The following is a 15,362-nucleotide window of genomic DNA, read 5'->3' on the forward strand; positions in this document are numbered from 1 at the left end:
AAATTCAAGTGACCAGTTTTTTTAATCACTTGATAGGAGGGCGCATTCTCACCCAGCACACTAGCCATATTAGCGTACATTTCCGTCGATATTAGGCTCTTCATCTAGAAGTATTTGGCCATGGCACAAACTTTAGTTTTTTTTCATTTTCACAATCTGCAACCTCTTGCTGCCTGTAAAACGCAAAGAACACAACCATTATCTATGACATTGCCCTGTACTTCGGTACACCTACTTTTAAAGCTTTAGAGTACAATATACTACAAACACAATATTTTTATTTAACTCCTTCTATATCAAGGATAGTAATTGTTGAATACCCATCGTACATATTTGTCATCTTTTAGAAATTCCACTTTCAGTGAAGAAACAGTCAAATCGCTTTTCTTTTTGTTGCATCGATGCAACATTCCTGCGTTTAGTTTATGGGTTGACAATAAGCATTGCAAAGGTTTATTTGTCCCTTCCTTCATTGTTATTGATTAATCGAGTTGGTGAAAACACGATATACTCTAATTCTGATACATTTTGTCTATTTTACAATGAACAAAGCTAAACATTTCCGCTACATTCCGATCTTCGAGCATAGCCAAGCATTAAATGCGGAATGTATTCGAAAAGAATTTCTGCTGTGTTCAGAGTTGCTGAAAAAGTGGCAAGGAGAGTACTAGTTAATCCCAATAAAAATGCAACTTCTCGTGAAAAGAATGGTGCTTCCACAAAACATCACGCTGTGCAAGTTGTGGCACAATCCAAGAATTCTTCAAGATGAATTGATCCAAAGGAATGATATGGTTATTAGTTTATTGTCGTGTATAACAAACGAATAAAACGACTAGTAATTAATGCTCCTGCTGCATGAAAATGTATTCCCACATTCAAGCAATTGACCAAAGAAATTATTCAAAACCTCAGCTGAAAAACTGTTTCTATCTTCTCTGTGCTCACAACATTGCGCCTATATTTTTCCACTGTTTTAGTTTGCTCTTTTATCTCATTTAGGGAGAAGTGTTCCTTGATGAAGTTGTTCTTGAAACTTGCCTTAGTGATTTCTTCAACTCAAACCTACAGGATTTCTATAGGTGCGGCATCAAACCCCTCCAGCAAGGTTGACAGATACACTTTGACTAATTTTGGGGAAGAGAAAAGACGAAAAAATAAGTTCTACTTATCTGTTCTCGCTCCTGCAGCAAGGTTGGCAGATAGTCTTTTACTAGTTTCGGCGAAGAGAAAGGACGAAAGATAAGGTTTACTTATCTCGTTTGCTAGATTTTGTAGACGTCTCGTCTCAGTTGTCGGAAAACTTTTCTCGTAGATCGAATATTTCTCGTCTCGTTTTGGAAATGTATGTACAAAATTATGCCTAGAAGGTATCAGAATCGTTCTGCGGCACTAGTCCGTGTAAGATGTGATATGGCTACATTTAAATCATATTTATAATTAGAATAGATTACGTAATGACTTGCTTATCTTTAAATGTTAATAAATGCTCTTCCACACAGTCACTTTATCCATTTAGTTTTTTTATATTATGAATCATATAATACTAAAAGAGTGTCTGAAATCTAACATTTAGGTGAATAAATGTTGCCCAGGATTCGAAAAATATCGAATGTCGAAAACAAAACTAGACTTGTCAAGTTTCTCGCCTGATAGTTAACACTTTCATTCGTAATGGATGTGAGTACGTTACTAAGTGAGTGAGTGTTGGTTGTGTTTAAGAATAAAATATTTTATTTAACCACATGCGCTTGTGGTATTTAATCACTAGTAGTTCCACCGAAGCCACTGCAGTGGCAGATCCAGCGGGGGGCGATCAGGGCGATAGCCCCCCAAAAGAGGATGCTTTCTTATTATATATATATATATATATATATATATATATATATATATATATATATATATATATATATATATATATATATATATATATGTAACCTATCCCAGAGTTTGAAGCTCTTAAAAGTAACTCTAGGTATCAGTATTACAACCCGCCGCTCCCCCCCAGAAGTCCGTCCTGGATCCGCCCCTGAATGAAATGCAATGAAATCCTTTTAGTTTAACGTCCCACGCATATACCGTTTAAACTAAGGAAGACGATGATTAAAGCAATTGGAAGAACTGATGGAATGAGAAATTGGAAGGAAAACTGGAGTGCCCGAGAAAATCTGCAGAAGCGATTTTATCCATCACAAATTTACTTGGTCGAGGATCGAACCACGGACCCCACGCACCAGAGATAAGTCACCGTGCTTTACCATTGAGCCACCGTGTCCTATAGTTCGCTGTACAAAATAGGTTAAAATTGTCCTTAATAAAAAAAAATACTCCAATATTTTACATTTAATATTTTGTTTTCGGTTTGTTCAGATACCACTGCTTATGCAGATTTTAAATGACTTGGTTGTACAGACAAGCGATATCGCTGATAACGATCTATTAGCGTGAATATTTATTAGGATCACACAGGATTAGGTTATATAAGATTGTACTGTTAGTTAGTTTGTCCGTTACCATATTCGGAACTCTTGAATGAAAACGAATTTTTGAATTCTATTTTTATTATTATTATTATTATTTCGTGCAATAAATACCAAGAGCAATTATCTCAATATAATACTCAATATAGAGGTTAATCCGTTAACATATTTTTCACATTCAATGGGGGTTTTAACTTTTTTGCAATCTATTTTGTAGTACATATATATATATATATATATATATATATATATATATATATATATATATATATATATATATATATATATATATATATATATATATATATAATATGTGTGTGTCTGTGTATGGGAGACCTTTAAGAACCCGCACCAAGGGCCCTCAACTTGGCCAGTCCGACACTGCCTACGGCACTATTTCTAGGTAAACACAAATGGCGACTCGTTTGGAAAACTGATCTCGCTAAAAAAAATCTAGTCAGTTATTTTGTTAATCTTTTTGGAAATAGAACGCACAGTGACCGCTGACCGATACTGGGAGACCTTGGCACGATTGCACGAAGTAATCAGGAGAAAATGGCCAGCAGTTCTCACCGAGGGCATTATCTTCCTTCACGATAACGCGCGACCGTATACAACCCAGAAGACCACCACAGTGTTGAAGCCATTTCGTGGGACATCATCGACTAGTTTTCCTACAGCCCGGACCTTGCTCCAAGCGACTTTCACCTGTTCCCGTACTTGATGAAGCACCTAGGAGGCCGTCACTTCTCTTCAGACAAGGAGATGCAACACTGCGTGACAACGTGACTGAACACACAAAGACAGAATTGTTACCAGAAGGGAATCTTGAAACTCATCGCATGATACCACAAGTACCTCAAAAGATATGAAGACTATGTCGAAAAGTAACCCTATGTATGTACGTACTATCTGTTGGCTGTATTTGTTGTATGAAATAATATACACACGTTTCACTGCAGGCTTTGTAACCTTACTTTCTGATCATTCCTCGTAGCTTCTTCTTACTTTGTAACCTTACTTTCTGATCATCCCTCGTAGCTCTTTCTTACTTTGTAACCTTACTTTCTGATCATCCCTCGTAGCTTCTTCTTACTTTGTAACCTTACTTTCTGATCATCCCTCGTAGCTCTTTCTTACTTTGTAACCTTACTTTCTGATCATCCCTCGTAGCTCTTTCTTACTTTGTAACCTTACTTTCTGATCATCCCTCGTAGCTTCTTCTTACTTTGTAACCTTACTTTCTGATCATCCCTCGTAGCTCTTTCTTACTTTGTAACCTTACTTTCTGATCATTCCTCGTAGCTCTTTCTTACTTTGTAACCTTACTTTCTGATCATTCCTCGTAGCTCTTTCTTACTTTGTAACCTTACTTTCTGATCATCCCTCGTAGCTTCTTCTTACTTTGTAACCTTACTTTCTGATCATCCCTCGTAGCTCTTTCTTACTTTGTAACCTTACTTTCTGATCATTCCTCGTAGCTTCTTCTTACTTTGTAACCTTACTTTCTGATCATCCCTCGTAGCTCTTTCTTACTTTGTAACCTTACTTTCTGATCATCCCTCGTAGCTTCTTCTTACTTTGTAACCTTACTTTCTGATCATCCCTCGTAGCTCTTTCTTACTTTGTAACCTTACTTTCTGATCATTCCTCGTAGCTCTTTCTTACTTTGTAACCTTACTTTCTGATCATCCCTCGTAGCTTCTTCTTACTTTGTAACCTTACTTTCTGATCATCCCTCGTAGCTCTTTCTTACTTTGTAACCTTACTTTCTGATCATTCCTCGTAGCTTCTTCTTACTTTGTAACCTTACTTTCTGATCATTCCTCGTAGCTCTTTCTTACTTTGTAACCTTACTTTCTGATCATCCCTCGTAGCTTCTTCTTACTTTGTAACCTTACTTTCTGATCATCCCTCGTAGCTCTTTCTTACTTTGTAACCTTACTTTCTGATCATTCCTCGTAGCTCTTTCTTACTTTGTAACCTTACTTTCTGATCATTCCTCGTAGCTCTTTCTTACTTTGTAACCTTACTTTCTAATCAACTCTCGTAGCTCTTTCTTACTGGGAAAAGTTCATTCGTGTGATCCTCTTTACTGTATTTAGCAGAGTTTATTATTAAGATTAGCTTGGCACAGAGGCTGAGACGTTTGCAGTTTAATGTCCAAGTAATATAATTGTTGAACTGAATAAGCATACGTCAATAAAGTTACATTAATATACTAAACGTTATGAAATTGTGCATCAACCCAATATTTTGTACTTCGTGCTTTTCTTTCTCTCCAATGCGATATGGTAGTATTAGAAACATTACCGAGCTAGCTTTTATATATCTGAGTTGTTTTTTTTCTTTTCTCTTTTCTTTTGTTACAGAGCATTTACAAGCAAATATACCAGGTGACCAAAACAGTGCGTGCCGTAAAGCAAAATGTCCGGTGCTTTTCCCCCCTCGTGCAATCGAAGATGATGTAGTTGGTAGATGTGTGTGTGCTCTTATCTGAATATTTATTAAGTGGCTATCGTAGAGAACACGTTGCATTTAGTTGTGAGAATTGAGATATTCAGTGTGAATTATGTCTGTGTCAAATGCAGCGATTAGTGCTTGTTTACTCTACAAGTTCAAATTGGGCACAACAGGTACTGAATCAGCAGTGCCATGCCGTGGTAAATCAGCGCCCAGGGGCGAGAGTATACGACGACGCCCCCATACATATAATCCAAGTAATTTTTCCAGTCCTTTTTTCTCTACTGAATTTTGCGCCCCCTTTACTTCCGCGCCCGGGGCCGTCGCCCTGCTCAACTCCCCACAGCACGGTATTGTGAAACAGCAAGAAAAAATTGCTTGGCATTTGGAGGGGCTACAATTAGCGAAGGAACCTCACATACATGGTTTAAGATCTATTCGACTATTGCTGGGAGCCTTAAAGATAAACCTCGATCTGGGAGACTAAAATCACTCATTGTAGACCAACTGAACGCAACTATTGAAGAGGATTCGAGCCAGAAATGTCAGGAGTTCACTCAACGATTTGGGGTAAGTGATGAAATCATTTGTTTACGTTTACATGAGTTTGGACGATCGTGGAAGATGAGCAAGTGGGTCCCGCACGAGCCGACTGCCGCGGACAGACTCCGGGGGCTGAACATTTCCTCATCGTTGCTGACAAGGGAGGGTCACGCACTGGCTCCACTGAGATCTGAATGAGACAATTGTGTTTGAATTTGATATGTTATAACTAGATGAATCGCAAAGTTATACGTGCCATCGGTCGGAAATCGTGAGTTACAACATATTTTATAATGTAAAAACCATAATAATAATAATAATAATAATAAAAAAACTTGGCAGAATAGTTTGAACCAAGTCATTTGTTCGGGAACTGTTGAGTAAGTGAAAACCTCGGCTAACACGTATCCCATCATTTACAAGGACAAACTTTTTGGAGTTAAAAACTTTGCCCCAGGGTTCCCTACAGGGTCCCAAACGGGGTCCAACTCAAAATTTTCAAATGACAAGGGGGGTCAAGGGGCACATCGTTTGAAAGCTGTTGTAAAATTTAAAAAAATGGAGCAAGTCTTGACTCACTATAAGAACCCTGTGCAAAATGGCGATGGGTCAAAATGTAAACAAAAGCTTAATTGAAAAGTCCATGGCCCACCTATAAATCGGAAACGGTGAGACAAATGTGAAAACAGGAAAGGAAGCGTGGTATTATTTTCAAAGTACAACGATTTAAATTAAAACGTCTTGTCTTAGGGTCCCCACAGGGTCCAGGTGGGGTCCAACTAAAACGTTTCAAATGGCAAGACGGTTAAGTAGCACATCGTTTGAAAGCTCTTGTTAAATGAAAGAAGATGGAGCACGTCTCAAGTTTCTACGACAAACCTGTCCAAAATTGCGGCGGCTCAAAATGTAAACAAAAGCTTAATCGAAAATGCATAGCCAGCTTGAATCCAAGATGGCCGCTTAAAACTTATATCAAAAGGATAGGCATACGAAACTGCTGAAGCTAGAAAAACCAAATTTGGCGTTAATGTTGATTAGTAGGTGAAGAAAATATGCGAAATGTTCAAAAACGCGACATCTTGAGTTCATAATGCCGTACTATGTATTGAACGCATGTTCAGCTCAAACCACTGGTGTTGGACAAGCGAAATGTGGTATTTACGTTTATGGTTAATAGTAGATATCCACAAAATATCAGAGAGTATGATCTGTAATTCAATATGGCTACCAGCGTGCAAAATGAGTTTGTATATAAATATGCTATTTCTTGGAATATTGAGACCACACCAACAAAATTTGAAACAGTTCGAAATGATTTATACGTGGTTTGGTACTGCTCGCCAATCTTGTAAATGAATCTCTTTTTTTGTATATTTGGTATTGCTTGAAATATTGTAATCAAACCAACGAATGGCATACAAATGAAACCATCACGAATACATTACAATAGAGCCCCAAACCTGACTGGTGCAGTAGCAAGTCCTTTATGTATGAACTACATAGAACAAAATTAGATAAATACCCAAAGGTTCATACTTTTGTTTAGCAGTATGAATACGAAGTCAGAGTTGTGTGTTCATCGCATATTTATTATATTCACGTAAATGATATCGAGAGAACCGTGACGAACGTGCATTAAAAACAAAATATATATGTGTTCTTACCGAATGAAATAATAATTGAAGTGAATCTAAATTCAATTGTTCTTTACTCTTCCTATTATTTCTAAATACATAATAGTCAAAAAATAAAGGTTTAGATTTCTATCGTTATGAATGACAGGTTTTAAGCGGACATGTTGGATTAAAGATGGCCATAGATTTTCGATTAAGCTTTTGTTTACATTTTGTCCCGCCGCAATTTTGGACAGGTTTGTCGTAGAAAGTCGAGACTTACTCCATCTACTTTCATGTAACAAAAGCTTTCAAACGATGGGCTACTTAACTCCTCTTGCCATTTGAAAATTTTCAGTTGGACCCCACCTGGGACCCTGTGGGCACCCTGGAACAAGACATTTTAACGTAAATTGTTGTACTTTGAAAATAATGCCACATTTCCTTTCCTATTTTCACATTTGTTTCACCGTTTCCGATTTATAGGGATGACCATGGACTTTTCAATTAAGTTTTTGTTTACATTTGACCTGCCGCCATTTTGCACAGGGTTGTTGTAGAGAGTCGAGAATTGCTCCATTTTCTTTCATTTTACAACAGCTTTCAAACGATGTGCTACTTAACCCCCTTGTCATTTGAAGATTTTGAGTTGGACCCTGTTTGGGACCCTGCGGGGGACCTTGGGGGCAAACATCTTTATACAAAAAAGTGTGTCCGTGTAAATGATGAGATATGTGTTGACCGAGTTTTCCATTTACCCAACCGTTTCCGAACAAATGACCCGGTTTAAACTATTCTGCCAGCTTTGTAGCTTTTACATTACAATAACTTTGGGATTCGTCTAGTTATAACATATCAAATGTAAACACAATTGACTCGTTCGGATCTCTGCATGACCACTGCGTGATCCTTCCTTATGAGTAGGAACAAATTTGTCCAATTTTGGATCGTATTTTGACGTGCGATGAAACGTGGGTGATTTATAACAACAAGAAGTGCTCATATCATTAGTTGCTAGCCAATGATCCAATGCCTTTGTCTGCTAAACCCAATATCCTTCAGCGCAAAAGTAATCCTGTGTGTATTGTGGACTACTGCTGGAAGACTGTATTTGCGTTTGTAGAAAGTGGTAAGACTACCACAAAAGATGTTTACCCAACGCAACTGCAAACGGTAGCTACCAAACTCGCCCAAAAAAGAGCCAGCACTCGTGGACAGAAAAGGAGTTCTATACCACCAAACCTCACACCTCACACAGCAAGAGTGACCCTGGAAGTGGTCTCGTCACTTGGTTGGGAACTTTTGCCTCACCATCCTTACTCCCTAGGCGTTGCTCCATCAGATTACCATCTTTTTTTGGAGCATGGACAATTAATGCGCAATCGGCAGTTCAAAATTCGGGAAGAAGTTGAAAGCGCAGTGGCGCAGATTTTTGATTGGTAGGATACAAGTTGCTACAAAAGTGGCATCTATGGACTTGTTCATAGATGGGAAAAGGTTGTAGAAGAGGATGGAGGCTATTTTCCTGAATAAATGTTGTGCAAACCCCTTGTATGCGTTTGCTTTCTTTTCTATGCTCAAAGGCAGAAACCTTTTTGGGCATCTTGTAATATATTGAGCGTTGCATAGCTTTATTCTCCTTGCAGTTTGAAATCTTTTAAGTTTTACGTCCCACGGTTATGCCGGTTAGGCTAAAGGAAACGGTGATAATGAGAAATGAGTGAAATGGTGGAATGAAGAAAGTGGGAGGAAACGGGAGAGCCCCGAGAAAACCCACGAGCACGGTGTTTGTCCACCACAAAGCCCAAAGCACACGGCGCGAGCTGGGATCGAACCAGGGACCCCAAACACCGGAGGTGAACGCTCTACCACTGAGCCACCGCGCCCTCTATTCTCCTTGCAGTTTTATTGATGCAACTATGGCAGTACAGAGCCGAATAAGTTTAATGACTTCGAAGACATTATTACGGAAACAACATATTACCGACTTTAAAAGATCTTTACGATCAATTGCTGAAAAGCCACTGAACATTTTTTTTAAATATTTATATTATATTACAGATTTAATGCCTCCTAAGATCATTCAATATTGAACCAGAAAAATACTTGGGCATTTAGCTCAAAATTTCATAATAATTATGACCTCATTAAAGTGAAAACATATAAAGTTATAATTATGATTTACTGCACACGGAATGAAACAAAACCAATCACAGATATGGTAATTCAAACAGCAGACACATACTGTTCTCCACAAATTGCGTCTCTATTAATTGGATAATTAACTAACAAGAATTGAACAGGTGCAATAACATTAAAATATAGACAAAGAATCATTTCAAGATAACGAGTCAAACACTTAAGTTATTACATTTCTGTTCTGATAGTCCAGCAATAAAGCTAGTTTTATTTCAAATTTTCGGTATGTAATTACTGTTGATATTCATATGTAAAATTCCCCATTTTTCATTTATATGCTCGAAATAGTTGGTTCGTAAAAATAATCAGAAACGGCGAATTGTGTTCAAAATTAACATAATAAAATAAAAGATTAAGAGACCTAATCACTGTGAAATTAAAATACCGCTAATTTTACAGTAATTATGTGATATCTTCAAATAGATAAAAGATAATCGAAATCTGGAACAAGAGCGCCCTAGACAATATTATTTTGCATGAGGTACTGTTATCACGTGTCAACGTGTCACCTAGTAGCTTTCCGTTTGCAGCCATTTAGAAACGCGAAAATAAATGCCGATTTTCTAAATGGCTGGAAATCGAAACCAGATAAATGAGTCGTGATAACGGTATCTCATGTAAAATAATATTGTCTAGCGAACCCTTGTTTCACTTTTCCATTATCTTCTATCTATTCGAAGATATCACATAATAACTGTAAAATTAGCGATATTTTAATTTCGCCGTGATGCGGCCTCTTAGGTATGTGTTATGATTTTAGTATCGTCGGAACGGATTAAATCAAAACAAGAGATACCTCGTAATTGATCAATCAAAGTTTGGAAGCTCATCACAGTCACATGACCATGGATTCTAATAGCCAATGAGCGTCTATTAAAAGACCAGAATGTGTATGTCACACAACAACACAGCTTTCAAGAAATGCCTCTTGAATACAATAGCAATCACACAATTAAAAGGAATCTCATTGTCTTTCAAGTTAATGGAGAGGTGTTATACCTCAGTGAACATTATGAAATGACTCAAAAGTGAGGAAAGAGTTGTTTTGCCAGCCATTTACTTCGTTTTCTTCTGTTTTGTTATGCTGTGCGCTGTTTCTTCTTCTTTTATTTAGCTACCGCTTTCGCTGCAGGTGCTGATGTAATGGCCAACCGTATGTTCTGGTTGTTGGTGCTCCTCTGGGCAGTGCTTGCCACAACTGATATTGTGAGAACAGCCGAAGAAGATGACGAGGAGGTATTTATAAAATACATTTTAATTTAATAGTTTCATCAACAGAAACAATTAAACAATATTGCCATATGGTAAACGAATAATAGCAAATATTATCCGCCTTATGCAGAGTCGTTTTAACGTATGATTAGCATCATGCTAAAAGCCTGACTACCTGCAGGAAACATATGTTATTCGAACTTTTTAGTATGGCACTAAGCACGCGTCATTACGACTCTGCATAAGGCCCTATAGCTCCAACACGTTAATCTGTTTCTAAATCACACTACATTGAACTATCCAATTGCACCACAATTTTTATGGAGATATTATTTAATCATGTTTGTGTTTAAAACTAGGAAAGCTTTTTCTTTCTTTATTAACAGTACCTGTAATTCGCAATTTTAAAAAGTAAAGTAAGTTATATGCAGGGTCGGCGCTAGGCAATTTGCCGCCCCTTCTACAGAAAGAACAAATCTTAAAAGCCACGATTTTAAGTGTGCTACCCCATTAGGAATAACAAGAGGGAGGGAAAGTGCACTTGCACTCAGAAAGGCCTAAACACTACAAATACAATCTCGTTGTGTCAGTTTATTTCTTTAAATAATAATCTATTATGTTTGTGAAAGATAAAGCAAACACACCTGCAGAGGAAAGATGTTGATCTGTTTTTGTAGAACTCAATGTCGAGCTTCAATCTCAATATATCAGCTTCCAATTCCAATTTAACTAACTCGTCTATGTTTATTTCTTGATTTTCCTTCCACGTCTGTTAAAAAAAATTAAAAACACTTATTTCCACCCTCAATGATAAGGAACTTGTTTGTGACAAAGACAAGAATAGTTTTCATATCAAAACTGTGATAAGTAACTAAATGGACAAGCAATTCATCCTGGGATTTGTTTGACCATTTGCTTTATTACTGTCCATGTGATTTTAAACTAATGCGACCTAAATATAATTTATGAATAACTAACTCTATGGCCTATGGAACCCGGAGGTTCAGTACCGCGTTCACAAAAGCTCTCCACTGACTTCTATCCTTAGCTAATTGGATCCAGTTTCTACTTTGTATTCCTATCTCTGCGAGATCCATCTTAATATTATCCTCCCATCTGCGCCTAGGTCTTCCTAATGGTCGTTTTCCTATGGGTCTACCAGTCAAGACTTTGAAAGCGTTTCTACTTTCTTCCATTCTAGCTACATGACCTGCCCACCTAAGCCTCCTAGACTTGACGACCCTAACAATGTTGGGTAAACCGTATAAACTATGTAGTTCCTCGTTATGAAGCTTCCGCCATTCCCCATTCTCGTTCCTCTTGGGTCCGAATACTCTTCTCAGGATCCTGTTCTCAAATACTTTCAGTCTATGTTCTTCCCTCAGAGTAAGCGACCATGTTTCGCAACCATACAGAACAACAGGCATGATTATCGTTTTATATATTTTAAGCTTCAAATTCCTCGACAGAATTCGCGACGACAAGAGATTTTGAACCGAATAGTAACACGAATTCCCTGCTTTTAGTCGACATTTAATTTCTTCTTGAATATGATTTTCGTCTGTTAATATTGATCCTAAATATTTGAAAGTATCCACTTTATCAAAAGTATTATTTAATATTTTAACGCCTCCACAATTTGCCGTATTACGGTCCCGACGCACTTCCATGTATTTAGTTTTCTCTGCATTTACTTCTAAACCCATGTTCCTGCAAGCGTTTAATAAGATCTCTGCATTTAGTGGTAGTTAAATAATTTATGAATATAACATTCAAATAGAAGGGCAGTTTAGTAAATTTAACTACCACCGTCATGAAATCTGTTTCAAACAAGAAATATTTGTTTTAAATAATACAATTTTGATAGATTTTGCCGCTCCGTACTAATGTACGTGTTGCAGAAATGGTAGAGCTGGCCCTGGTTATATGATATTTAGAAATCATACATTGTATAGAGACAGGCCGGTAGCCAGCCCAAAAATGTAGGGGGGGGGGCGGTAGAAGTTAGGGAGGGCCCGACCCAACCATATTATAGTTCATCGCCATATTATAGTTCATTTGCAAGCCTACCGTAAAAATTTTAGGAGGGCCAGTGAAAATTTAGGGGGCCCGATGTGGGCTAGGAAAACTATAATAATACTCTTGTTTGAAAACTATAATAATAGCAGGTTTGTAATCACATCGCTTGAAATTAACAATTAAATTAATCTGTTACAAATTTTGTTAATTCTTAGTTTTTAATTGATAATACTTTAAAAACGGTTACGATTAAAAATTAATCGTTATTTGTTTTCGAAAACCATGTGAAATGGATATTCTGCAAGAACTTTTATGTGGCTTATTTCAAAAACTTCACGAGCAGTTCCTCTTCAAAAGTGGATTAAGGCCCAAAATGATCTCAACTTGCCTTAAAGTCTGGGTTATGAACTCACGGAGTTTTTAACGTTGAAAATCATCAGTATTGAAGACTATTACATATATTGGTGTTTGGCGTAATTTTAACATGATATATATTAATCATTAATACCATATTTTAATATGTATATCGTATACAATATCTAAAAATTGCGTTTTCGTAGAATTAAGAGATATTCAAAAATTATACAAAAATACGTAAGTTTGATTACATTTTGTACAATTCTATATTATTTTGATTAATAACTAATTTCGTTTTGAAACAGTAAATTTTCATAATAGTCTATTAATTGTCACATGCTCTTAATTTTGTCCATTAAATTTTATATAAACTTTCACAACTCAAGACAATTTTGATTGCAAAATACTAAAAAAATGACATTTTTTAATTTTAATTTTAATTAGTTAATTTTGAAGCTTACTAACTTTAATCGCTACTTTTTTCTGTTAATTTTTGATGGCCTCTTGGCTATTTCCTGTCGTGGTGATTCCCTATTGGTAAATTTCGAGACTTTACTCCATACACAAACAATACCGTCGTGGGTTTTCCTCTAGACAGAACTGGCCTTGCTTAAGGACACCAAATCAATCATGGGTGAATGAAATATGTGAATATACACTTTCCAATAGAAAAATATTCATCATTACAATGTTTAAACATTTTGCTATTAATAAGAATCTAGTTATAGTTTGAATTTATACTAATCTAGCTACGTATATATAAATATGTAAACTATGAATGTGTTCTATTAGAATATTCCGCTGTCATATCGTAGAATTAGGGATGTTTTCCTCTCTTTGTACTAACAACACCGTATTTAGCCGTTATTAGTATAAGTGGTAGAAGTATGTCAACTAATGCTTGTTGCCGATTGGCCGAAATTCAAAAATGTTAGGAAGAAATCCTTATGCCTAAGAGAGAGAAAGAGAGAGAAAAAATGAAATGAAATCTGTGAGTTTTACGTCCCACGCTTATGCCGGTTAGGCTAAAGGAGACGGTGATGATGAGTAATGAATGAAATGGTGGAATGAAGAAAGTGGGAGGGAACGGGAGAACCCCGAGAAAACCCACGCACACGGTGTTTGTCCACCACAAAGGTCACTTGGCGGGGGCTGGGATTGAACCCGGGTTTCCAAGCGCCAGAGGTGAACGTTCTACCACTGAGCCACCGCGGCCCCCAAGAGAAAGAGAGAGAGAGAGAGATTGTTAGGAGTAGCGTACTGAAAGTAATTAGCCTTTGAGCAACTTGCAAGTGTGAGCCACTTGACCTAAATCACTAATATTGAATCACAGTTGTACATGGATATGAGCAAGTTTAGGGCTTATTATGTCAGATCTAGTTCGGAACGTTCAAAAACATTTATTCATAAAACTATTCCAAACAATTCACTGACAGAAGTGCACTGAAAGATTAGTAAAACAAGAATTTTAGGAATGATCCAAAATGGATCAAAAGATTGCGATCTTGGTCAAGAATTAGGTTTTGGATCAGGGACCACAAAAATTTTTGAACAGCCCCTAAATTCAGTTTTCGTATTTTTTTTATTTTTTTATTTTATTTTATTTTATTTTATTTTATTTTACGGAATAAGAACATCATGTTGAGTTAAATGATAGTTTGGATTTAGCTACACTGTATATAGTTCTCTAGATATAAAGCCTACAGGAAAATTTGTCTGAAACATATTGGATCATTTGATCCAAAAATCAGCATAAGAGAAGTCGAAGAAAAAGCTCGAAAAAAAATAATAATTTCCGCTTATACTTCACATAAACTGTGAGTATATTTCCTTTAAGATTCAGCAGAATCATTTATGAGTATCAGACATTTGCAGTCAAATTCCAAATTTACTAATAAAACAGGTAAGAATAACATACAAAGAACACAGAATAAACTAAGATAAAAATTCTTCTTTGTCTGGTCTGAAATATAATATTTAAAATACATAATTCGATTATGGAGTATCGCTTTGTTTCAGTTGAAGATTAAGCAAAAAGAAACTCAAATAACTTTTCATCTTTTTCGGGTTTGTTGCTTTCGTTCAGGGGAATCTCGATTCAGCCTTTCTGCTCTCATTTTCCCCAGGTTACTTTGTGGTCGGTGACGTCACGTAGAGGTATCGCCAAGGATCTTATAAAATAGAGGATCTGTCATACCACAAAATCGTGAAGCCAAACGTCACAGCCACTGCCATAAGTATCCTATGATTGGTGATTTTCTTACCTGTGAAAGGTTATTCCGGGTAATTCCTTCTCACTTCTATTTGTACACCCATACGTGTATGTAGCATGTAACCATTGTATAACATAAATCTGAAGGAACGACTAAATAAAAATAAACGACAGACACGCTATATGTCTACATATGAAGATCACAATGTTTTAAGGCAACATATATATAGCAGAAACGAGAGTAGCCAAACAGACGTTCCGATG

General features: G+C 36.7%; 1 protein-coding gene across 1 annotated transcript in view; it reads left to right on the forward strand.

Annotated features, from left to right (window-relative positions):
- Positions 1 to 15,362, forward strand: part of LOC145676361 (clotting factor G beta subunit-like) — a 173,807-nt gene that overhangs the window by 62,389 nt on the left and 96,056 nt on the right. Inside the window, exon 2 of the mRNA XM_081747218.1 lies at positions 10,431 to 10,534. Within this exon, the coding sequence (XP_081603344.1) occupies positions 10,442 to 10,534 (93 nt within the window). The 5' untranslated portion in view covers positions 10,431 to 10,441. The remainder of the gene's footprint in view (positions 1 to 10,430; positions 10,535 to 15,362) is intronic.

The sequence above is a fragment of the Thermobia domestica genome, unplaced genomic scaffold (assembly GCF_964235325.1).
Source record: "Thermobia domestica unplaced genomic scaffold, izTheDome1.hap1.1 HAP1_SCAFFOLD_117, whole genome shotgun sequence".
Taxonomy (NCBI): Eukaryota; Metazoa; Arthropoda; class Insecta; order Zygentoma; family Lepismatidae; genus Thermobia; species Thermobia domestica.